At 33.8% G+C, this 24,004-nt stretch overlaps 4 protein-coding genes across 6 annotated transcripts; 2 read left to right on the forward strand and 2 right to left on the reverse strand.

Moving 5' to 3' along the window:
• The first annotated feature begins 378 nt into the window (after positions 1-378).
• Positions 379-3,309, forward strand: LOC107003179 (DNA damage-repair/toleration protein DRT102). Its single transcript, XM_015201464.2, has 2 exons — positions 379-1,418; positions 2,996-3,309. Exon 1 carries the CDS (start codon positions 492-494, stop codon positions 1,407-1,409), a length of 918 nt encoding a protein of 305 aa, XP_015056950.1. The 5' UTR covers positions 379-491; the 3' UTR covers positions 1,410-1,418; positions 2,996-3,309.
• A 323-nt stretch (positions 3,310-3,632) lies between these two features.
• Positions 3,633-11,763, reverse strand: LOC107003189 (zeta-carotene desaturase, chloroplastic/chromoplastic). Of its 3 annotated transcripts, none has more exons than XM_015201475.1 (14): positions 11,279-11,763; positions 10,102-10,226; positions 9,811-9,945; positions 9,453-9,525; positions 9,231-9,304; positions 8,050-8,154; positions 7,698-7,942; positions 7,459-7,546; positions 7,273-7,315; positions 7,016-7,172; positions 6,778-6,906; positions 6,582-6,654; positions 4,584-4,748; positions 3,633-4,008 (listed from the first exon to the last, which is right to left on the reverse strand). In XM_015201475.1, exons 1-14 carry the CDS (start codon positions 11,463-11,465, stop codon positions 3,841-3,843), a joined length of 1,767 nt encoding a protein of 588 aa, XP_015056961.1. In that variant the 5' UTR covers positions 11,466-11,763; the 3' UTR covers positions 3,633-3,840. The 3 variants fall into 3 exon arrangements, 2 of the variants coding, with proteins under 2 accessions (XP_015056961.1, XP_027772711.1); XR_003578178.1 differs by lacking the exons at positions 3,633-4,008; positions 4,584-4,748 and adding exons at positions 5,567-5,949; positions 6,048-6,213; XM_027916910.1 differs by lacking the exons at positions 3,633-4,008; positions 4,584-4,748 and adding an exon at positions 5,567-6,213.
• Positions 11,764-12,259: 496 nt separating this feature from the next.
• LOC107025973 lies at positions 12,260-18,453 on the forward strand. The gene is given in 9 exon segments (XM_015226825.2): positions 12,260-12,361; positions 12,363-12,461; positions 12,567-12,706; positions 12,792-12,898; positions 13,521-13,586; positions 14,165-14,247; positions 15,807-15,853; positions 16,070-16,148; positions 16,224-18,453. Coding segments are annotated over 9 exon segments (798 nt in total). The 5' UTR covers positions 12,260-12,274; the 3' UTR covers positions 16,314-18,453.
• On the reverse strand, positions 17,134-18,165 carry LOC107025909. Its single transcript, XM_015226716.2, has one exon. It carries the CDS (start codon positions 18,163-18,165, stop codon positions 17,134-17,136), a length of 1,032 nt encoding a protein of 343 aa, XP_015082202.2.
• Positions 18,454-24,004: the final 5,551 nt, after the last annotated feature.

The raw sequence follows: 24,004 nt of genomic DNA on the forward strand, positions 1-24,004 counted from the left end.
ATTGTAATTTAATTTCGTGAAGAAAAAATTTGGTCATCTACAATAAGTTTTACAAGAATATTAGTGAAACATAAACAAATTTGATTATCAAAATAATAATTATAAATTAATCATTGAAACAAAAAAAAGTCAAAAAAAATTATGTTTGATGAGGATTAAATTTAATCACATGGGATTATATTTTCTTAAAAAAATAAAAATTTAGATTAATAATATTTTTTTTTTCATTTCTGTTAGAGAAAAAGGATATATATGAGTTATTTGTTTGCAAATACAAGTATATATAAGCCACTTTTATAACAAAGGTATATCAACTCTAAATGATATACTTTTATAACAAGTTTTTTTCTTTATTATTATTAACGCATTGGTATTGATAATAGCCAAAAAAAAAAAATCTGTTACAAAATGAGAATCCATAATTCATGTAGAAGTCACAGTAAGTGAATACTGAATAGTGAGTTAAATAATCTTCTCGCAAATCTCATATCATGGCTCAACAATCCACTAAACGACCCTTGAGAATCATCACCGGCGCCGATTCCTTCGGCTGCAACCTCAAAGACGTCTTAGTCTCTCAACTCCGTGCTCTAAACATCCAAGTTGAAGACCTCGGAACCGACAAATACTACTCTGTCGGCGAAGAAATCGGCCGCCGAGTTAGTAAAGCCGCTGATGACCCCGCCGTTGAAACTCGAGGACTCCTCGCATGTGGTACCGGCGTTGGAGTCGCTATTTTCGCTAACAAGTTCCCCGGTGTCTATGCCGCCACGTGTCTTAACACGGATGAAGCCCGAAATGCTCGTTCCATCAATAATTGCAACGTTCTGGCTGTTTCCGGTATGAATACCACGCCGGAGGTAGCTTCCGACGTTCTGAAGACGTTTCTAGAAACACCGTTTAAGTCTCCTTGCCCCGCTTCTGGATCTAACCCATGGCCCGACGAGATCGACCAATTTTTAGAAAATTCAATCCACGAAATGAACAAAATCGGTACTCCTAAACCAGTGGAATCCTCTAATGATTGCCATCTTTGTTCATTGGTGATGTTCAGAGAGTTCAATGCTGTGGATATAATGCCTGGTGGTTCAATTTCTATAGTGAGGGAGAGTCCTACTTCAGCATTTGTGCGTTTCACTGCAGGGAGCGTCGAGCCGGCGCATCATCATACATTCGGGCATGATCTTGTGGTGTTGAAAGGTAGTAAAAGGGTTTGGAATTTGAGTAAAGGGGAGAAATATGATTTGGGTATTGGGGATTACTTGTTTACTCCAGCTGGGGATGTGCATAGAGTGAAATATTTTGAAGATACAGAGTTCTTTATCAAGTGGGAAGGACAGTGGGATTTGTTCCTGGATGAGGATCATGCTGCTGCCAATGCTGCCATTGATAAGGAGAAGGAGAACTGATTAATCCCAGTGAGTGCAATGCTTAACTAAACTAACTTTTGCATGGATTTCAAGCTAATGAAGGAATATTTTAAAATAATATGAGTACAATATTATAATAAGTGTGCTTAAAATAGTACTACTAGTATTATATTCAAGAACAACTACTATGCCAGGAGTAAAGAGATACTACTATTATTTAATTAAATGGAAGCTTTTGTCCCCAAACTTGGTTATTTTTAACAGTCATAAGCATGAATAGAATGTGGTCTTTAAATTTTGTTCTATAACTAACAAAAAGAGTGGTCGAAATATCCATCACCAGGCAAAAATAAAATAAAATCAATTGGCGGTGCAAGTTTATATATTTGTATCATAATATGATATAAGTCATGCTTTTTAAATGCATAACAAGTTTTGCCGCTTAATTCTTATGCCTATAGGAGCATAGGTTTATTTCAGAACCCACAAGTTATATATGCTGTAAAAAGACATAACTTAGCTCCTACAAAACTTATGCAGATAGATGCATAAGTTTAGTGTTATGTCATAAGAAGCATAACTTAGTCCCTATAGAACTTATGTCGATGGAGGCAAAAGTTTTCTAGACTTATGTCAAGCGAATTAGACACAACACCATTTATGCCGGATGACTTAATTTCTATAGAACTAATGCCAGACGAAACAAAAGTCCATGCTGAACAAAATTAGGTCATACATAAATGTACTTTGGCACACAACTTTTCATTAAATGAGTATTAGGGGAAAAAATTAAGAGGACCCCGGAAGTAAGGGCAATCTGTGCAGAGTTTTTCTAATGTTATCTTTAAGATAGATAATCTTGTTATTTCGAAGACGAGAAGAATAAGTGAAAGATGAGAATTGAGATATGATATGACGGGGTACTATTTTGGTATGTGGATGTACTCAGGTTGATTTCTTTCGTTAAAAAACAAGCAAGTGGTGTTATTTAACAGCTATGTTTATTTGTAGCCTTTGTTGTTCCTATGTAATCTTCAAAATGAACATGTCTATATGGTGGTGGGAGATTGCTATTTCTACAAAAAATATGTTTTATTTTACTTCTTGTAGTTTGTTTGTTTCATATGATTGTCTAGCTTGTTGCTTGCTGATTGCATTACTACAGTGTCAGTTGCTAATGGTTTCTCTGAAATAAGTTATTAGCTTTGTGTGGACAAGCTAGATGCGTAATCCATCAAACTTGTACATGTAGTACTGCAGTAACTTTTTTGGTCTGTAAAATGAGATGTGAAGTATGTTATGTTGTGTGGTTAATCTGCAATATAATATTGCCCCCATGTGTTGTAATTGCCTTAGTGAATTGCAAATTTGCAATGTCAGCAAAATGTGTCCTTTGAAACATAGTTATGGAGCTGAGAAGTTTGTGCATTATGTGATAGTCGATGAAGTTTTTTGAGGTTAGAAAACATTAGACATAGCCAGCTTAATTAGTTGATCTTTCAGATCAAACAAGTCAACAAAAACTTTTCTTCATATGTGTTTGTTGAACTTACCTTACGTACTACACTATGTTGTTGTCTGAGATCTTTCCCTTTTTCATTTCTTTTCCCTTTGTGTCTATGCAGACAAACTAGTAAGGTGTACAGATCGAATGGTGGCATATGCGTATCTTCAAGATATTCACGACTAAGATATATGAGCACTCTATCAAGGAAATGGCCTTCTTCAGCTTGATGCAAATATTGTAATGGCAGTATATATGTTCGTTTTTTTGTTTTGTTTTGTTTTCTACTATGAACCTGCATGTTAGGAGTCCATGGTTGCTATGATATATGTAATACTGCTACTTTTTGAACTTTACTTTTAACTCTCCTGTGGATATTATGAGTTGCAATGATTTAATTGGAGTCAGGGATATAAATAAACTTTTCTTCTTTAACCTTATACTATGTAATGGTTTTCCATATTTCCGTCACAGTTAAATTATCTGTCAAATATTCCTACCAAATTGTTAATCTATTTGCATGTATACTTATTTTTAGGTTAAGTAGTTTTTTAGTTTTGGAAAGGTTATAAAGTACTTTAGTCACCCACTTCTAGGCCAAAAAAGTTTTAAAATAAGTCAAAATAGGATACCATCTACTTGTGACTTTTAGCTGACTTATAAGTTATTTTTCACAAGCCCATCCAAACATGCCCTAAACTTGGTCTGAATTAAGGTTAACATTATTAAAAGCTTATGTGTGACAAAGTTCTTCTCAATGATTGATGAAGTAGCAATAAGATACATTTCACTAATCTGGATTTTGTGACAGAATAGATACATACATCACTATGAAGATATACTAAAATTACATACATACAACATGTTTAAACCTTTTGATTTCCATCTTGTGGACTCAAAAATTAGAAGGATTCTTCCTTGTGCGATGCCTAACTGAGTTGTATTTGGATGATTTGCAGTCTGTCATCAGACAAGACTCAACTCATCAGATAGGGACACACCTTTAGAGATGTCATTCAACTCAGCAGCAGTGATCTTTTTACGCAACGCCATCAGCTGCTCTCCAACATTACATATGTATGCAGAAGCTTGCCTACCTGAAAGAGTTGCCCCTTCCATGCTATCGATGTAGTCCTGAAGAAAACAAATGAAACTTTAACAACCACAAGAACACCAGTCTAGTTGAAAATATCAGCATTCTGATGTATCCCTGTGAAACGAAATATCACAGGTTGTATTGCATACTTGGCTGCAGCTCATTGTTAACATTCATATAAGAAATTCGTACTATTCGTTGTCATTCTGTCATCCTGTACAAAGGTCCTAATCAACTATTTTAAAATTTCAAAGCCTCTAAACTGTCATTAGTTACATATGATCTCTTCCTTACAACAGTGCAATATCTGGAAGTTTCTTGTAATAATACTTTCTCAGATCAGAGATCATTTCAATCAGATTTGGATTCTATCAATGCATAACTATCTCATAAAGAATACACACTTCCATAGACGTAATTCAATTTTCAGCCATCAACTTCATTTTTTCGGGTTAATGTTGGCCAAACAGAAATTAAACTTGCCCAATAAACCTTTTGAGGTTGATTCACTTTATGACATGAACACAGTGATATCTCTTTTCCTCGAGTAGAAGCATCACATGTTTAATACACGGTATCTAAATAGTAAGAATTTAGGATAAAAGCAGGGTACCTGTTTTGTATATGAGCCAGCAAGAAAGAAATTTTCCACTGGCGTCTTCTGATCAGGTCTGAATGGGTCTTTACCAGGTCCTTCACGATATAAAGATTGTCCTATCTTCACAACTGATGACCAGGTAACCTCAAGACCTTGGGAAGAAGGAAATAATGCCAAAACCTGATACCAAAATATCTTACACATTAAGGAGCCACTTGATTCAAATACTAGTATGCAAGTATTATTTATTTATTTATTTATTTATTTTGATAAAGACTAGTATGCAAGTATTATAAGAAAGAACAATTCCTCAGAGGTCACTTTTGTCGTTAAATAGCTTAATCCTCATACTGCTAATACACTCATTCTCACTAAATGTTCTAAACCCCATAAAATTAAACATTGATTTACATTCAACTTAATGCAAATATTATTTGTGACAAATATTTCATCTTATGCAGTCAATCAAATGCTACATTTTTTTCTGATAACCAAAGAAACTCGCAAGGACAAGTGGAGTATAATTTGGAACCAAGGAGAAAATTAGTCCGTCTCTCTGCCTCTTTCCACTTGAATACCAATTTCTTTTGTCTAAAGTAGATTTTGAATCCACTACATGCGCATAGTCCTACATATCATGTGATGCACTCTTACCACTAGACTAAAGCCTACACGCTATATCAGTTATCCAGTGATGGTTTTTTCTAATACGGCCAGACAAATGTTGAAAATCTCTACCATAGTTCTCTTTTCTTTAACCATCTGTTCCCTTTCTCGGGGTGGGGGTGGGGGGTGGGTGGAAGGAGGAAGTCTAGGCTGCCAAGACCACCCATAGGTTCTAAAGTAATCGGCAATGTTTCTTTGAAATATAATACTAACTTTCAGGGATGCGAAATTCTAATCCGGGATGCTTCTCTTTAGAAAACACAACGCGTGCATGACATCCAAAGAATCCAATTTTGATAGATTAATTCATCACCGTGTCTTTACATAGTTGAAATTCCTTGAAGATGCAAAGCTTCATGTTTTTTTTTTTTGTGGGGAGTAGCAGGTGGGGAGGGGTACTCGGAGTCGAATCCATGCATTTTGTAATAGACTCTCATAGGTTCCATCGAGCTACAATTTATTGGCAGTGTCATGTATTTTGAAATCCCTCGAGCACAATAGTGGCACAAATTTAAAACCCAAATACTACTAGAAAATAATTGACATTTGCTTCCCATTATTAAGTTTGTTTTGAAGTTTAAGTTCCTCGGATGAATTTGCTTCTGCAATAACATATCCTACCTGGTCATTTGCTTCTGCATAGCTTAACTCAGATCCACTGAGTGCTTCCATTTTTAGTTTTGGTCTGTGACCGTGTCTCTGTTGATTAGTTCATCTGAACGAATTATGTCAACAAAGAACTATTAAGACTCTATAACATGTGCTTCTAAGTTGCATTTACTTGGATTTTCAAACAGCAAGGTCACATATTACCTTTTTATCTTTTTCAGAGAGTACTTCCATTCTTTTATCGGTATAGGAAATTCAAAGATGAAACGGTATTGAGTCAATTATATCTATCTCGCCCCTAGGGCTTTGGACTAGTGGAAAGGGCACAACTTGTGATGTGTGGTTTAGGCGCATGTCACGTATTCAAACCCTGTCACGGCAGAAAACATTGTATATAAGTGGAGAAGGATATAGGGGTTGACCCATTATCCACAGTGTTACAAATTGTGTGCCACTAGCCCTTGCGGATACTCAGTTACTCAAAAAATAATTCTCTATCTCTATCCCTATATATTGTTTCCTGTCAAGTAAAATCATGGTTTCATTTGATTTATGCTTCAGCTTAAGAATGTAATTGACAATATGTAGTTTGGACGATCTCTGTCCAGCAACATAAAATAGCGTTTTCCCTGGCAAAATTTGTTACCTTATATCATCCACTAACACTTATAAGAACATGTGGATACCAAGGTTTTCCAGAAAATAAAAAAAAGAGGCTCATATAAGAAGCTATATTACCTGCTTTGTAACTCTTTTAATGATTTCATCATTTGATAGAGGCATGTAAGGGTCACCAGGTGTAAGGACACATCTGGAGGCACCAAGATAGAGGAGAATACATCAGAGAGGAACAAAAAAAATAACCAGAAGATTTAAATATAATGAGTTGCTGAACAAGTTATCTGATATTAAAGATAAGAAGATAATTCCTTACTGAAGCAATGAGCCTTGTCCCTCAATGTAGTAATCATCTGGAGATGCCAATGCAAGATCTGCAAAGCAAGAGAAATCTGCATCTGGTGTATAGAGAAGATTGTCCAAACCTGCAGCGCGCTTCAATTGCCTGAATTACAGAGAGATTTGTTATCCAACACACAGATTTAGTATTTCTTTCATCATATTAAAATTTCATGTTGAGAAAAATAGTTGCTTCTGAGCCACAAATGTATCACCTCGAACGCTCCAAGTCCTGCAACTCTGTAACCCAGCCATTGTATCGTAGTTGTACAGTAACAACAGGCACTCCGACCAATTTGTAAATGTTGTCAAAGAATTCCAATTCCCTCCACTTCTGAGGAACCAATCTTTTAATTCCAGGGACATCACATGCTGCAATTAGGTATTCACCCAAAACAGTTTCAGTTTTCATGCTCTTGGAAAGGAGGAAATGAGGGAAAATACATGTCCAGTCATATAGTTGATTACCAACCAGCCACATAGGCATCAGCTTTTACAATTTTCTTCTGAGTGGCCTGTACATTGACGCGATAGCAGTTGATTAACACATAGAGGCTTGTAAAGCAGCACGAGGTACTCATATATGCATAAAAACATTTGAACCTATTGAAAGATATTCTATTCAAAAGCAATAAACTTGATGAAAGAAAACTCTTACCTTTGACATGGCAAGCCCACTAACATACATGCTTCCATCAGAGGATGTCTCATAGAGTACCTCTCTGCATCCCCACCTCAGATGGAACCTGTGGACAGAGAATGGATTTTAAGTTGAGTATAGCTAGTTCATTCAAGAGAAAATTTAAGGCCTAAATCTGCTAGTTCACAAAAAAGAGACAATTCAAGGTCTAAATCTGCTAATTCACAGTGCACAGCTGTTTCTATATTTGGTCTTACCTGCCCCCTTTGTCCATGATGTACTTCTTAATTGGACCACTCAAATAAACGTCAGGAGAACCTTTAAGCATGCGTAATAGGGAAGCCTCTGTTTTTGTGGCAAATAATGCAAATATAGTGAGCATACACCGAGCACTCATGTTATCACAGTCAATGAATCCAAGAGCATATGCAACAGGATCCCACATCCTTTGGATGCTAGCACGCGTCCCACCTTTAGACAGAAACCACTCAGAAAAGCTTACCTGAAACAGACATTACATAATATAAGGAACAAGTAGTGGGGAGAGGACAGAAACAGACTATCTGACTTGTAAACAAGAAGGAAAAAAAAGAAGGAAATAACCCTTACATTATCTAGATCGCGTATCTGCTGTAATGCACCATCCGGATCAACTAAAGCCCGCACCACTGGACTAAGGGCAAGAGCTACAGCATTTCTAGCTTTATCATAAATCTGCCATTTAAAGGGAGGAACACGTTAACGTCAATCACATATAATATGATCGGGGTTTCTAACAACAGCAACACATAAAAGACATCACATATCTCTGTTTATTTATGGGGGAAAAACTCAAAAGAGAAAAAAAGAAGTTGCTCCTCTCGGGTTCGCCTGTCAATTGTCACCTCAAAGTGTTCTGACCCTCTCTTTATACCTTTCCCCACCAACAATCTCTCCTACCATGATTGGATTAGGCCACTGCTCTTTATAGTTTTACATGCAAATACATATATTCAGAAACAATACTTGCAATTACTTAAGAACAAAGGTGGAAAAGAGAACTTTTTCAAGCAAATACCATTGCATACCATATGTAGCCGCCACATAAAGTGGTAACCCCTCTCCATAAGGCGTTATCCCCAGTGTGACCTTAACAGTAACTAACCTAGCAATGCCACATTAAAGATAGATAATCTCATATTCCCACTTCTTCTTGGTACAGTGATGTTGTTATATGCTTGCAATCTACCAAGTTCTCTGTCCTTAAGTTCAAACAAGAAATACCTCATTATTCCCGAACCTTTTAACTACATAAGATGACATACAAAATAAGCACATATTATACATTGATATATTAAAGGTGGCCTTCATAGTGCAATCTTTCGCCTTTTGATACGTATTGCAGTACTTTCTTAGTATTGTGCTTGTTAATAATACTATCATTTCAAGAAAATGTATTGCCTATTCAGCAACTTAACCTCTTGGTCTGCTTTAAATTTACTGCCAAACAGCAATCCTGAAAATGTCATGCTGCACCTTACACTTACATCCTGCCTCTCTCCTCCTACCAGAACCAAATTTAGACTTCTGAATTTTTAGTCTTCATCCTTCCTCTTTAAGTTAAGAAGAAGAAGGAAGAGTATTACTAGATGTATGCTAATTTCCTACGGAAGAAATGATATACTAACAGATTTCACCCACAAGTATGAGCAGCAGCACAAAAGTCAAATTTCAAAGGCAACCTTACTCCTCAGTATAAGATATAACATGAATTGAAAAATCAAAGTACGAAGAGGGCATTAGCATGTAACCTTTAACTGATTAGTAGACAGAAATGCATTAATTCCATGTAAGGGTGCTCCAACTGGAAAGCGGAAATCAAGTTCTGCATTGAGGTATAGACCACGAAGTATAAATATAACAGACCATATTAACTGTAATATATTGGAAGGCATGCTCCTCCAGGAGTCATTTGTGAAAGCATTTTAAAGTTTTCCTAGATGAAAGATTTTGTATCACATATAAAATCATACCCCCTATTTCACCCCCTTTATTTACAAATGTGTGAGTATGCTCCTTCACTAGCAGATTTTTTTCAGCACCCACCTACATCAACCAGGAAAAAATAAATAGAATTACTTAACTGACAAAACATCAACAGGAAACCAAAAAAACTATCAAGAATCCTTGGCACTTCAATATTCCATGTCCTGCTATTAAATGAAGGTTAATCTTAGGCATTTCTACTGTCAGAATACTCACAATAAACCTTACTCTAAAATATTGGAAATGAACTTTAACTATCAGTGAGCAAAAATGCAGTTCTATTGCATGCTCAACCACTCAGTAAGTTGATATACTATATAACTATGAATGGTGAGCTTCGTGCACCTTTTTCAACAGACGGAACAGATTATTATAACAACCAAAGAACACGTGCAGTCCCATTTCAATGTGGTTCCCACGTCTATCAACAAAAGAACCCACTTTCCCACCAATAAAAGTCCTTGATTCGTATATATCCACCTGAGAAAAAGTAGAAGACATGATGTATTCCAGGTCACAGGGAAAAACACAAAGATAAAAGTCAAATTTTTCTTGTTCATTTTTTTTCTATTTTTTGTTTTGTTTTCGAGTGAATTGATTATAGCACTTCTTGAAAGGGATGTTAGGCTTCTGAACCTCATGTCCTTGATCCAAGAGCTCCACAGCAGTCGACATGCCTGCAAGCCCAGCTCCAATAATAGCTACTTTCAGCTTTGGCCCCCGATAATGTTCAGGCTCAGGTGGAAATAGCCCTTTTGGAGCTGCAAGTTGAAATTCTGGTTAAGCAGCAGTTCTGACTTATAAAACAGAAATTGTACCTCCTGATTTCATGGCACTATACACAACTTCTATTTCACCTCATTTAGATACTTCTTTTTCAATATTTTGGTACAACGTCTAGGTTATCTTTAAGTTACACAAGAAGTATATATTTCAGGTGTCTAAAGAGAGAAGATTGAAATGATTGTGAAGTTCTTTTGATTTCCCATATTGCCTATAAAGCTATAATAGCTAAAGGAACCAAAAATAAATCCTGATATTCTTGACATATCCAGTCCTAGACTGATCTTGAGAAAACAAGTAGACAAAAGCGAATGAGATCATGCTTCTCACAATTTCGTATTTCAATCATTTTTGCCCCACCCTCTCCCCTTACCCCCACCGCAAACAACCATGTTTTTGTAACTAAATTCAGTCTGAAACTATTTGGAGCAAAAAGATTATAAGAATCCCCATTCCTCTAACCTATGGCTGCTTACTCTTTTATTCGATTAGTGGTTTGGATGTGATGCATTGGCAGTAGTCCTTGCAAAGAAAATCTAGACATGAAATGCAAGAAGCCCTAGTTTTGTCATTATTCCTTTTAGACAAAAAAATCTTTGATAGAAAAGAATCCATCAAAACCTTAAAAATCCTATCTTCCACTGGCACTTCTGAATTCAAAACATAGTTTAAATACCACCCCCTAAGTCAAATGATCCAACTTTAAAGGCAAGGCTCAAAAAGTAAGCAAATATGTGCAATCAAGAAACACTCGACAACCAATTTTCTAAAAGAAACAAACAGCTAATATGCAAAGCATCCATCAAAGCACATATTAACCTCAATGTATGTGTCTTAATACCCTTAAAAAAAATCTCATCTTCCACCAAAATTAGACAACAAAATCAAAAACCCAATACAACTTCCCACCAAAAATATACACACAGGAAAAAAATTACATAATACCCTTTCACAACTCAGTTCAATATCTCAAATTACAATCCAAGAATCCTTACTAACACACAAAATAGGAAAGTAGATAAAACTTTACCATTGGTACTCATATCAGAAACCATAGAGTCCAAATCAGCCCGAATAACCGACTTTCGGGTCACTAACCGATTGGACAAACGGGTACCACCAAAAACCAAGAATCCAGGTGACCCATTTGGGAAAACATGTTTCTTTCCAGTAGCAGAAGTTGCAGGACAAGAAAGATAAGCTGAAGAAGTAGCCATGGGAATTGTTCTCTACCCAATTATGTGGGTAGGAAAAAAAAAAGAAGAAACTTTTCTTGTTAAATATCAAGAAAATGGGTTAACAAGAACGAAAGACAAAAGAAGAAGAAAGGGTATCTAAAGATTACAAGATACCATAACTGGCCTAGAGAAATTCTTACTTAATTGTAGTAGAATAGAATTGGGTTTGTTTTGTAGTGAAGTGATTGTGCGGTTGGTTAATGGATGAGACCACTGACAAAGCCAATGCTGCTGTGTTACCGCCACTACCACTTACTCATATATATACTGCGCTTACGCACCAAATTAACAAAAAAAATTAGGCACTCCCATTTATTGATGACACGTTATGTGTCTCGATATTTTGGGTGTTCGTGGNTAACAAAAAAAATTAGGCACTCCCATTTATTGATGACACGTTATGTGTCTCGATATTTTGGGTGCTCGTGGTACGAATGAAAATATTTTTTATTAAAAATAAGTAAATTTTTTATTTATCTTTTTATGTTTAATTAATAAATAAAAATATATTTTAAAATTTTTAATTTAATTAAAAATAAAAAAATATTTTTCTATCTACCAAACATACTCTCTATCTTGAAATCTAACTAATCTGAATGTATATTAAATTTACAAAAAAGAAAATTTTATTTGAGGATTCAGAATCACCGTTTCTTGATTAGTAAGAGAACAACTCTGGCCATTGCATCATATGTTTTTCATATACCCCATAGTTTTGGGATATTATGATTGTGATTTATTTTTCACATTTTAATATAATTATCGAAGTGTTCGAATAAAGACACTTTATGAAATTACTTTATTACACTTTTTGTATAAAAATAACTTGCCACATACAAATACAAAATAAGATAAAAATAATGCTAAATCATATATATCCCAAAAACTATGGGGTATATGAAACCAGAAATTAGGCAAAGAAAAATGGCGGGTATGTGTTGCTATAGTAGCCTTTCACAGACACTCATCAATAAGGTAAAATTGTTTATCAAAAAAATGTAAAATTGCCATTTCTTGAAAATAAAAATAAAAATCTTTGCTTTCTCAGTTCAATTCTTGTTTTTTTTTTTCTCTTATCAGAAATTGCAAGGTGGTTATTACTGCTGCTCCCCTGCACCCAATAATCAGAAGGTGAAAACCCAAACACCCAAGTTGTTGAAAATTGCAGTCAGTGGTGTCACTGAACTACTCAGACTCCTCTCTTCATCAACAACAAACAGGTTTTGCATTTTCTTGAATTGGGGGTATTTTTATTTTCAAGATTTCATTTTTGCTTTTTCTAAATATTATTGTAATGTTTGCAAGATTGGGGATATCTGATGATGAAGGGGGTGGAGAGCCTTTGGTTTATAATGTAGAAGATGTCCTCAAGATTATCAAGTTAGATTATGAGAAGGCTTATTTTGTTACAGGTAGTATTGTTCATCTCTTAATAATTAGTACTCTATCTGTTTTAATTTGTTTGTTTGATTTTGACTTGGCACGGAGTTTTGAGTGTTCTGTTTCTTAACTGAAGATACGTAAATGTATTCAAATGGGTTTTAATCTTCTGATTTTAAATATGTCATGTGGTAAGTTAGGGTTAAAGAGTAGTCAGAAAGAGGAAAAGGATATTTTTTTTTAAACGGATTGAAAATGAAAGTAAGACAAAATTTGAAATGGAAGAAGTATATACTTCCTAAATATCTGCACTTCTGAAGCCAACATGTAAGTTGAAACATAAACATGCACTTGAGTGAAGACTGAAAAAACTTAACAGAGAGTTTGTTTGATTGAAGTCTTCCATGTAAAATGTTTGTAGCAGGATTTTCTTTTTTTTTTGGAGTTGTCAAACTGATTTATAATTTTATTATCTTATACTTCACAGTGTCCACAAATTTTTCTTTGCTTTTACTATGTGAAATCTTTCAATACTTGGATGACAAAGTTTTCTTTTTTCTTATTGTGAATAATGTGTCAGGTAAAGTTTAAGCCTGTTAATGTGGTTAAAGATAAATTGGTCTTTCACTAATTTAGAGCTTTCATTCAATTTAGGCCTCTTCACCAGTGGAATTTATGCAGAAGACTGTGTCTTTGAAGATCCAACTATAAAATTCCGTGGTAAGAGGAATTAATTTCTATATCGGATGGCACATTATTTGATATATGTATCACCGTTATGGCAGCAGCATAAGAAATTCCACATTTTATGTCCCGTATCGCACTAAGTCTTGAAGAATTCTTAAAAAAGTATAAGGCTTCTCGATTCCTTCACATAGTGTCATAGATAACCTTTAATAAACCCCTTTTTTTCACTAGTAAGTTTGATTTTCAATTCATCTTTGAAGAACTGTATTATACATACTGATCTTTGCATTTGGAGGTGGCACATGACATGGCCAGACAATCTACTTATGTGACATCTGATATTATCATCTATCTGTGCTACTTGTGCATTGAGTGTAAATGCCGGCTTCTTTTCCGGTTTGCTTTGTAATATCACTTGTATTTGCCTCTTTTATCCTGCATCTGTTGCTAGTGTCAGTACCATCTATTTCAGTTTCCAGACTAGCTTAGTAGTAGTATGCTCCATTAGATGAATAAACTACGAGAATTATCAATCTTCCAAAGCTAGAAATTAACTTAATTTAACAACAAACAAAAAATAATTCACCTTATTTTATGATTGTGTCATCCAGGAAGGGACTTGTATTCCCGCAACTTGCAATTGCTGGTACCGTTTTTTGATAGTCCATCAATCAAATTAGAAAAGATTGAGAAGGTATGTACTGCAAGTTAATAAATAGTATTAAAGAATAAAAAGATGAAAGAAAACAAATCCAAAAGAAGACGAACATTCACTGAATGCTCAGTGGGAAGTGTTTTGTTCTTTTCATTAGTTCTTGCCCCTTGAAGGAGATATGAAGTGTGTCAGTAATCTGATCTGTTTCAATTCTGTCCTCTTCAGGGAGAAAATTTGGAGAGAAGATTACTCTAAAGTCTCTTAACTTGAGAGTTGGCTGATAGAACTGGTTGTGCTTTGATATTTATTTCATTGGGATCACACAACTCGAACTTTTTACTTGTCATTCAGATATGTGATATGAAAGGGATCACTTACCAAAGTGATTATTCTGATTCTGTTGTTGGAGATTGCAAGTAAATTTGCAATCAACTCTTCTTCTTTCTTAGTTACATCAATAAAGTGAAGTCTATTTACTGATCATCAATAGATGGAAACATTTTTAGCTATGTTATTAAGCATAAGAATTTTCTACTTAAAGGATAGCTAAGTTATCTACCATACAGATGAAGGATAGTAGTGGCTAACTCGATGCAATTAAATAACTAAATTTAGAATGTAACGGCATGTATTAATCAATAATCAACAACTTCTTACGAATGAATACTCCAGGAATTTCTTTCCACCAAGACCTCCATAGCAGTGGCCTTTATAAGCCAGATTATCTGGAAACCCATAACACTGTCTGGAGTTTGATGGTAGCTCCAGTCATAATGAGACAGACTATTTTGCTCATAATTCTCATGCTTGAAATAGGATTGTAAATGTGGTGACTGACAAATTGGAGGACACACATTACAATTATTGCTTTAAGCCCAAGTAAGATCTTGCTACTTCAATATTTTTCAAATCACCCATCAGTATTTGTGTGCAGTTCTCCTGTGGTGCTGAATCTACTAATAAAATCCTTATCAAGTATTTCTCAAACTGCCAGAGTAACAACAACATACCCAGTGAAATCCCACAAGTGGGGTGTGAGTAGGGTAGAGTGTACGCAAAGTAGAATCTACTTATATTTTTTTATGTAGTATTTTGACTTTTCCATATGAAATGGGATCTTTCCTAGTTTAGTTGTTAACAAGGTCTACAAATTTGGACCTAGGAACAAATTGTGGTAGCATGGTTCAGAATGTGAAGGCTCATTAAAACAAACTGCACTGTGGGTAGATTTAGCCTTGAATCTTTTTTTGGGTTGGTATTGTACTACTTATCTTGTATGTTAAACTGCCAAACATATCTTTGACATTATCCTCAGTTCAATTATCCACTCCAAAAGTAGGAGAATACGGACGGTCTGGATGATGATTCCAATTCCACAAGAAAAACACTATGAGGGCATCAAAATACATTCATTCTTAAATGATTATGATGAAGTTACTTTTTCGGTAATACTTGTCAGTTGTAACATAGTCATTCAAATGTTTCCAAGCATTTTTGATAATTATAGTGATATGTTATTTATTTAGTGCATTTACAATATTCAATCTTCCTTTCAATTCAGGAACTTTTTGCTTAATGCCTATCTGACTGATGTACAGGGTAATGATTCTAATGCAGGGGTCATTGTGGCATACTGGAAACTGAGGTACTTGGTTTTACTTGCAAAATTTGTTAGCTTAAACACGAATGTTGTTTACCCGATTGTATTAACTGCTCCCTCGTTCAAAGCATTTGACGTTTGTTTCTCTCAATTATGCATAGTTGATCCTGATAAGTGAAATATTTTTGGATGTAAATGAATACCAGAGTTGTCTTAGATTCTTTCGACTATTCCCATGCTGATTTTACATCTGACTTGTAGAACATCCCTCAAACTTCCATGGCAGCCTCTCATCTCTGTTGATGGGAAAACGGTCTATGATCTGGATGAACAACTCAAAGTAAGTAGAAAAGATTTTATCTCTACAATTCAAAAATTAGAACAACCGTCATTGATATTCCCTATCTCCAAACAGATTGTTAAGCATGTTGAGAGCTGGAACATTTCTGCTCTTGAAGCCGTTGGCCAGATTTTTACGCCTGGTTTGAGGAGCTCTGGTGAGTGAAATTCTACAGAGAAAAATGTTCTTTAGCTGATATTCTTTATAGAAGACTCGTGAAAAATCAGATGTTTCTATTTGAGCTTCAATTACAGCATGTATACTCTGATCTTAGATCTACCTCTTAGGCTCTTACAGTTTACGCACAGCTTGAGTTGGATACACAGTTATATAGGTAATAAATAGGTGAAGTGATTTCTCTTGACATCTATTTATCGTAATTACTCATTTCACTATATCTTTATTATGTAAATTTGACTTGCATCATTCTTGCCTCCGGATCGAGATCTCGATGACCCTTCAAAGGCAATTGCAATAGCTTTTCCACCTGCATGATTCTGGAATTCTTCAGTCCTCCATTGATACTTTCCTTGTGTAATGATACCATTGTTACTTTGATAAACTATTGCAATCATGCTTTGTCTGTGTGAATTTGATCCTGAAACAATCTTAGATATCTCCTAACATCCTCGCATCCAGCCACGCTTTTCACATGGAACGTATAAACACTTAACTTCTGTCTCGCTCCACTTGCACTTTGTGGTTGTAGTTATCGCCTCGTTTCTTCTCCAACAATGGCTGCTCTTTCATAGTCATTGTTCTTGAATTTGTCAGTGGTAGTTCCACAGAAACTGTTCCAAGTGACTTGGTAAGAACCAACTCAATTCCAGGAGCAAAAATAGGGGAAAATCATAACTAATCTGAGTAACTGAACCAAAAAAATATCAATTACAGGAACTAACAAAATTACAGGTTTCTGTTATTACAATTTAATACTCACAAATAATCTGAATAACTGAACCAAAAAAAATCAAATTAATATTCATTAATCCTTCCTCCATGCATACAATAACAAAGAAAATCCCTCATTACTCCCATATGACCTTATAGATGACCATGAACTCCTTCCACATTCACTGTTCTCCTCTGCCCACTGCAACACACTAGAGCACGATGGCGACGGCGACAAAGAGACAGACAGTGGTGTCGACATCGTTCCAGCTGTTGCCGACAAACTTTTCCTCATCAATTTCTTCTCGGCGCCACCCATTTCTGGCCAAACACCACCATCACCTACTTGGAACACAAAAACACCATGTTCATGTCCATGCCTAAATTTATGATTGTCACAGTTTTTATTTACCCAATTGAAGACATCCCAGAAAAAGGTTACCTCTACTTGACCAACTAAAATTCTTTCATTGCCCCTAAATTTCCAACCTATTCTTTTCACTACAAGACTTGTTTTCCCATCCACTTTCACTTTCAACACTCCACCCGCACATTCTATCACAAATTCATGTTTAACCCCCATAATCCGAGCCCGTGTAGTATAACGCCTCCGTCCAAACACATGTTCTCTCCTCGACAACAAAGTCAGGTCTCCCGTGCAACATCCTGATACCAGCCTGGCCTGTCCCGTCAATTCCGTCAACATATCACCAAGGAAAAACTCCAGTCTTGCATTGCAGGTAATTGCAATGTAAAAACACCCCTCAGGCTCTGCCGAGTTTTGATTGAACTTGGCGCGTGTGAAGTCCCAATGGACCTTCATCTTCTTACGGTCATGTAATTGGACCGGATGCACTGATTTTGATCCTGGCCGTGCCTTGAATATGGCGAAAGACGATTGGTGGAGTGGAATGGTGATGGAGAAAAGATCAGGTGCATGAACTAACAAAGAATGTGAAAACAGGTTCTTGGACCAAGTGAGTGTAAGATAAACAGGTGAACCACAAATCTGAGCTTGGTAAATACATGTAACAAGATTTTGAGGCACTTGTGAAGGAGGAGGAGATTCAGAAGTTGTTTCTGAATCCTCAGAATTATGAGGAATATTAAAACAAGCAGGTATCATATTCTTCATCCTAAACAAAACACTAGTACTAAATGTTGGAATCAAGAGTTGGAGGATTTTGGTTTAATGAAGTTAGCCATATTAATGTTTTGTATTATATGAGGTGGGGTTTTATGTTAGAGCTTGATTGGCGCCATTGAAAGAGATAGAAAGCTATATAGATAGATTTTTGTTCTCTTCTTCATGATGAGTATATATATGTATGTGAGCTGGGAGGCATTAGCAAACTTCAAGACTTTCTTTTTGCTTCAAAGTCACCATAGCAGGTAACACTGACTTGATTTTTTACTTACTTTATCCACTTCTTATTATGTCCATTTTCTTCATATCTGTGTTAGCTCGTTCACATTTTGATGAAATTTTTGAGTGATAATAATAACGTCTTCAGTGTTTGTTGAAGCTAGTAAAATATTTTGAAAAGTTATGAAGAAAATGGCTTCCGCACATAGGTTGATGGAAATGTTTTTCATGAAAAATGACTTTTATCGTACCAAACTGGCAATTGAAAAGTGAATTATAAAAGGGGAGATGGTGCCTTGGGAAAGGGGAGATCCAACCTCTCTTGTTGGGGTGTTCCAATTTGGACATAAGATAAAATAGGGGAGAGTTCAATGCTTCAATTTTCTTTATTCTTATTATCAAATGGTATGGGTGACTTAAACGAATTTTAAAATTATAAATAGTTGCCTTTATAGAATTAAATCTCTTTCGTTGAAAAATTATATCGAAAAAAAAAAGTTAAAAATATGAGCATCCACATTGTTGCCTAGCTGATTTTTCTTTTTTGATTTCACACCCAATGAGTAGCAACGGACTACCAAGCGGAAGCCTAACACAAGAAGCATAAATATTAAAACATGCAAAGAAATAAAATACAAGACGAGAAATCACTCCAAGACAGTAATCGGGCATCTAACCCGAAGCAACAGTAGAAGACTTTTACAAATATAAGACAAGTACAACTTGTCTGATTTCATCAAGAATATTTTCATATCTAAAATTCGAATATAAAATTTTTTATTAAGAAAAAAACAACCTCATCCATCCTGTACACCACCACGTAAGGCTATACAAGCCTTTTAATTTTAGAAGTCAAAAATGCCAATCAACTTTTAGCTGTAAATTTACTCGTTTGATTTCAAACTAATAGGCTGGCGTCCATATTCTTGTTTGATTTGCTTAAATCAAGAAACTAAATTTGGTTTTAAAGTCTACAGTCTAACTTGATGGTAGGACATACAAATTAATATTTGAAGTAATTAACAATTACAGTCTGTCATTTTTTATTCTAATAAATTATTGAACTTTTTTGTTGATTCAGAAGAAAAAGGAAAAAAACAACTTATCCTAATAAAAATAATTAATTTAGTCTAATCTAGCTAGAGTCTCAATTTCAAAAAACAAATGTTTATTTAAATAAAAACAAATTTTGTATGAAAGAAAGAGATTTCCCTTGCCCTCATACAACAGCCAGAGTTTTGTTTGTTTGCTTCAGTTTCAAATCAAATGTGACATTTCATTAAAAATTAAAATTAAATTGTGACCTTTCTTTTCAAATTAATTTTTTGGAAAAGAAAAAGTTAATCTTCATCCATGTTTTTTTTTCCTAGTATATGATTATAATTTGGAAAAAAAAACATCTAAATACACAATTTATTTTAATTTGAGAAAGTTACAAGATTTCTACTCTCTCTTATTCTCAGATACATTACTTTATTGCGAAATTAAGAAGTGTCTGAAATCATAATGCGATGTTCGAAAGTTTTGAGACGTACCTGAATTTCAGCAAAAATTATAATTTCAACAACACAAAATATAATGTGATTAGCTCTTTTAACATTATTGAATTTGCCTAAAATTTCCTAATAATTTTGGAGAGCATAGGAGTTGGTGAAATTAAGAACATTCTCCAACATATCAGTGTGATGAAGAGTAATTAAAGGACATTGTTCTGAAATATGTTCCATTTTGTAACCTTCATTACAGACATTATCATTACTCTCAAAATTAACCTTTGAAAAAATGAAGGAATTTTTTTAAATAAATAGTTGAACTGTTCTAATATTCTTCCCCCTTTTCATGAAAGTACAATTTAGCAAATATTTTTTTTAAAAAAATCGAACTGTTCTAATATTCTTCCCCCTTTTCATGAAATTACAATTTATTAACAACAATAATAATAAATTTTTAGAATATGGTGAGGCTTAAGGATTTCTAACTTTTATAATCTTTAGAGCTGGAATAGCTACTAATCTTCTTCTATCTTAATCTTCGATATCCATAGATTTCAATTTAGAGTTGTATCTTTCGTATACTGAAGTTTTGTGCCATATCATATCTTATATAATCACTTCTCTTGATTCTTTCTACCTCTATATTTTGAAAAAATACATATTTATTTCTACTATTTTAAAAAAACTTACGAAGAATCAAATATTCTCTATCTCCAATAAAGAAATTAAAATCAGATGTTGGCGATAGGTGAATCCGGACCTTATTCACGAATTATTTGTGATAGAATTAAAGAATGAAATGTATAGTAAATTAAAAGGGGAACTTATTTATTATATTTATATATTTATCGAATTGTAATAAGAAAATAGTTGAATAAGTGAAGTATTTATTTATTGGACCGTATTCATTTTCTAGATTTCATGGGCCACAAAATGAAATTACAAGGCCTAGCAAATACTAAAGTCCAACTTAGATTGAGCCTAACCTTTAACAGTCCAGGCCCATCTTCAAATTATAAAGGCTAGCAAATGCTAAAGTCCAATTTTAAAGGAAAAATTATATGAATTAATATATTTTTAAAAATAATTATTGATTTTAACGATATTTTTTATTTATTACTATTTATAGCAATATTGTGATAAATATTTAATATGTATTAAAAGTGAATTATGTATGCAATATATTTGAATTATAAATTTTTTTGAAATATATTATGTTTGTTCGGTAAAAAACTGTCACATTGTATTATAAGTGTATTAAAATGTGTGATAAATGTATTATCCATCATTAAAACTTGTATTATATTTGAATAATAAATTTATCTTTGTAATATGCATTAAACTAGTATTATAAATGAATTAAAAGTGGTCAAGTGAAAAAAAAATGTTATTGCTATAAATGGTAAATATTTTTTTATCATAGTATATTTATGTAAGTTTTTCATTGTAAAAATAAATTTTTTAAAATATATATATATATATATAAAAATTTCTACCCCTCCCTACGAGCCTTCCCCTTTTGTTCCCATGGTGATGACTCGAAATCAGTTGGAGGTAAAAGATGCTTACCATTCGAGCAACTTCTTTTGTCAAGTAACTGTGATTTCACCTTATCAATAATCAACATGATGTAGTTTTGGTTTTTTATTTTTTACTTTTTTTAAGAAGAAAAAAATGACTATAATTAATTATTATCTTGCTCTTATGATAAGAAATGTAAGCATGCATCATTTGACAGATTAAATTTTGTCAACAAATAGGTTATGTGATTCAACAAGTTTGAACAAAAGCAATAAATTTTGTAGAATATCATATAATTGCGTATTGTATACATTTACGAAGTTTTGAAACATATAAATTTGATTACTTGTAAGTTGAAGCAACCAAACGCACCGATCATCAAAGTTGCGGTAAATTTGCACATCATCATCTGAAAATTATAAATTTTAAAATTATTTAGATTCAAATTTGCTATCGAATTTAAAAAAGGATATCGAATTGGCGAATATTGATTAAAAGAATACACTAAGATTTTGGCATCATTTTCACAACGACTTCATGCTTGTAGAGTTGTAGTAGATTCCTTATATGTACGGAACTCACCAAATGAATTGTCATATAGTCAAAAAGGTAAGTAGTTAAAATATAAAACCCAAATAAAATAAAAAGAAGAGAGAAGAAAAAATATTCAAAAATTAATTATATACCATTATCTTATTGAGAGGACATATTTTTGGATTAATATATAATCTATAGGTTTAACACCACATGATTTTGTCTTAATTTGTCCCTTTCATAATCACATGGATGAAATGCAAGCTTCAACACAAAGCCAAAAAAAAGAGAAAAAACTACCTACTTCACCTGCAAAAACATTATGATAAAAAGAAAAAAAATTGTACTTCACCAAAGCAACTTCTATTATATTGAATCGGCATTTAACTTGAGTCCCAAACTAATTTAAATTTATGTTGTATAAGGCGTAAAATTTTGTATCATGATTTGTTTTGTTCTATCAAATTAGTCATATTATACAATTAGAGCCGTCAAAACGGACTTAGCTTATGTGGCCGGTCCAACTCAATCCGTTATTGGGTAGGGTTGGGATAGAATTTTTCAAAATCATTTAAGACTATGGCTTATAAGCTCGACCCGTATAAGTCCTTGGCTCTTGAGACTTGATTAGGGTCGGGTCAGGGTCATCTCATGAGCCAAACTTTTTATTTAGTTAAGAGTAACTTACAATAATTTCACTAGTATATAATCAAATTACTTTGTCAACTTTGTCATTTGGAGCTGATATACCCCTCGTTATGAAAGTGGCTCATATATGCCCTTACCGTTATACAAATAGCTCACATATATGAGCCACTTTCATAACGAGGGGTATATCAGCTCCAAATGACAAAGTTAAGGGGTATATCAGACCCTTTTCCCTATTATGAATCTTCTCAAATTTTCGTAAGTCCAAATTCATGTATCTTGGAATATATGGACTCAAAATTAAGTTAATTTGTTGTAGATATACTCTATTCAAGTAGATTTGCATGTATCCATGATACATACACAAATCTCGTGCCCTCACTCACTCACATTTTGTTTGCCACTCTCTTATCGTGCTCGTGTATCTGGTATGTGAGATACATTTTAATTATACAATATTTTTTACGAGTGTTATTAAAACAACACTATTTGCTATATTTGATGTGAAAGTCTTCTAATTTTTTTGATGTTATAGTATCATTAGTTTGAAAAGAAAAAATGAAAAAAAAAAACTTTAAAAAAATGGCTAGCCCCCCACAACCTTGGCACTTCTAGGGTTGGGCTGGGTTGAGAAATTTTAGATCCTTCCAAATGAAGGGGCGGCCCGCCTTAGCCATTCAAATTCCTTGGCTCTCGAGGCTTGGGCTGGATGTGATTGACCGACCCTTTTTGACAGCTCTATATACAATGTATTTATTAATTTCTTTGTGAATGTGATATTTTGTCATTAATTTTAGGTTTTTTTATATGATTTATGTAAGATATTCCTTCTAGTTGTTCATTGGATCCAATGTCATAAGAAATAAAATTATTTTAAACTCAAAATTATAATTACTCGGATATATATTATATGAACTATTATTCTATTTATTTTATTTGTCTCCTTAATAAAGTTGCTTATCATATTCCTCAATATAACGTGGATAATATTTTTTTGATTGCTAAATTGAATGTCTCTTTAATTATAAAATCAAACTATAGCTCCACTAATTAATTAATAATCATCTATTATCACAAGGTAAGCCGTATACATCTGGATTTTTAAAATTATTTTATTTAGGCTTTTGCATAACATTTAAGAAAACAATATTTTGATTGAATTGCTCTTATTTACCCTCAGCCTTTTAATATTGTTCTATAGCAATTTTATTATAATGAAAGTAAAATTAGAAAAAAATAAACTAATTAATTTATTTAAATAATATTTTAAAAAGTGAGAAATAAATTGGAATCACGGAGCAATATCAACTTTGGACTATAGTTTAAGTTTGTCTTATTACAGTTTTGAGGCATCCAATGCAATTCCATGTTAGGTTGGCTCTAATTTCAAAATAACTTTCATT

Source organism: Solanum pennellii, chromosome 1 (genome assembly GCF_001406875.1).
Source record: "Solanum pennellii chromosome 1, SPENNV200".
In the NCBI taxonomy this organism is placed as follows: Eukaryota; Viridiplantae; Streptophyta; class Magnoliopsida; order Solanales; family Solanaceae; genus Solanum; species Solanum pennellii.

What these genes read in the sequence shown, in the direction of transcription:
- LOC107003179 (XM_015201464.2), top strand. Translation starts at nt 492, where the DNA reads ATGGCTCAACAATCCACTAAACGACCCTTGAGAATCATCACCGGCGCC.
- LOC107003189 (XM_015201475.1), bottom strand. Translation starts at nt 11,465, where the DNA reads ATGGCTACTTCTTCAGCTTATCTTTCTTGTCCTGCAACTTCTGCTACT. An exon ending in TTAAAAGAGTTACAAAGCAG is followed by an intron (nt 4,749 to 6,581) that starts GTAATATAGCTT and finishes TTTTGGTATCAG; the next exon opens with GTTTTGGCATTATTTCCTTC. An exon ending in CTGGCTCATATACAAAACAG is followed by an intron (nt 4,009 to 4,583) that starts GTACCCTGCTTT and finishes TGTTTTCTTCAG; the next exon opens with GACTACATCGATAGCATGGA.
- LOC107025909 (XM_015226716.2), bottom strand. Translation starts at nt 18,165, where the DNA reads ATGATACCTGCTTGTTTTAATATTCCTCATAATTCTGAGGATTCAGAA.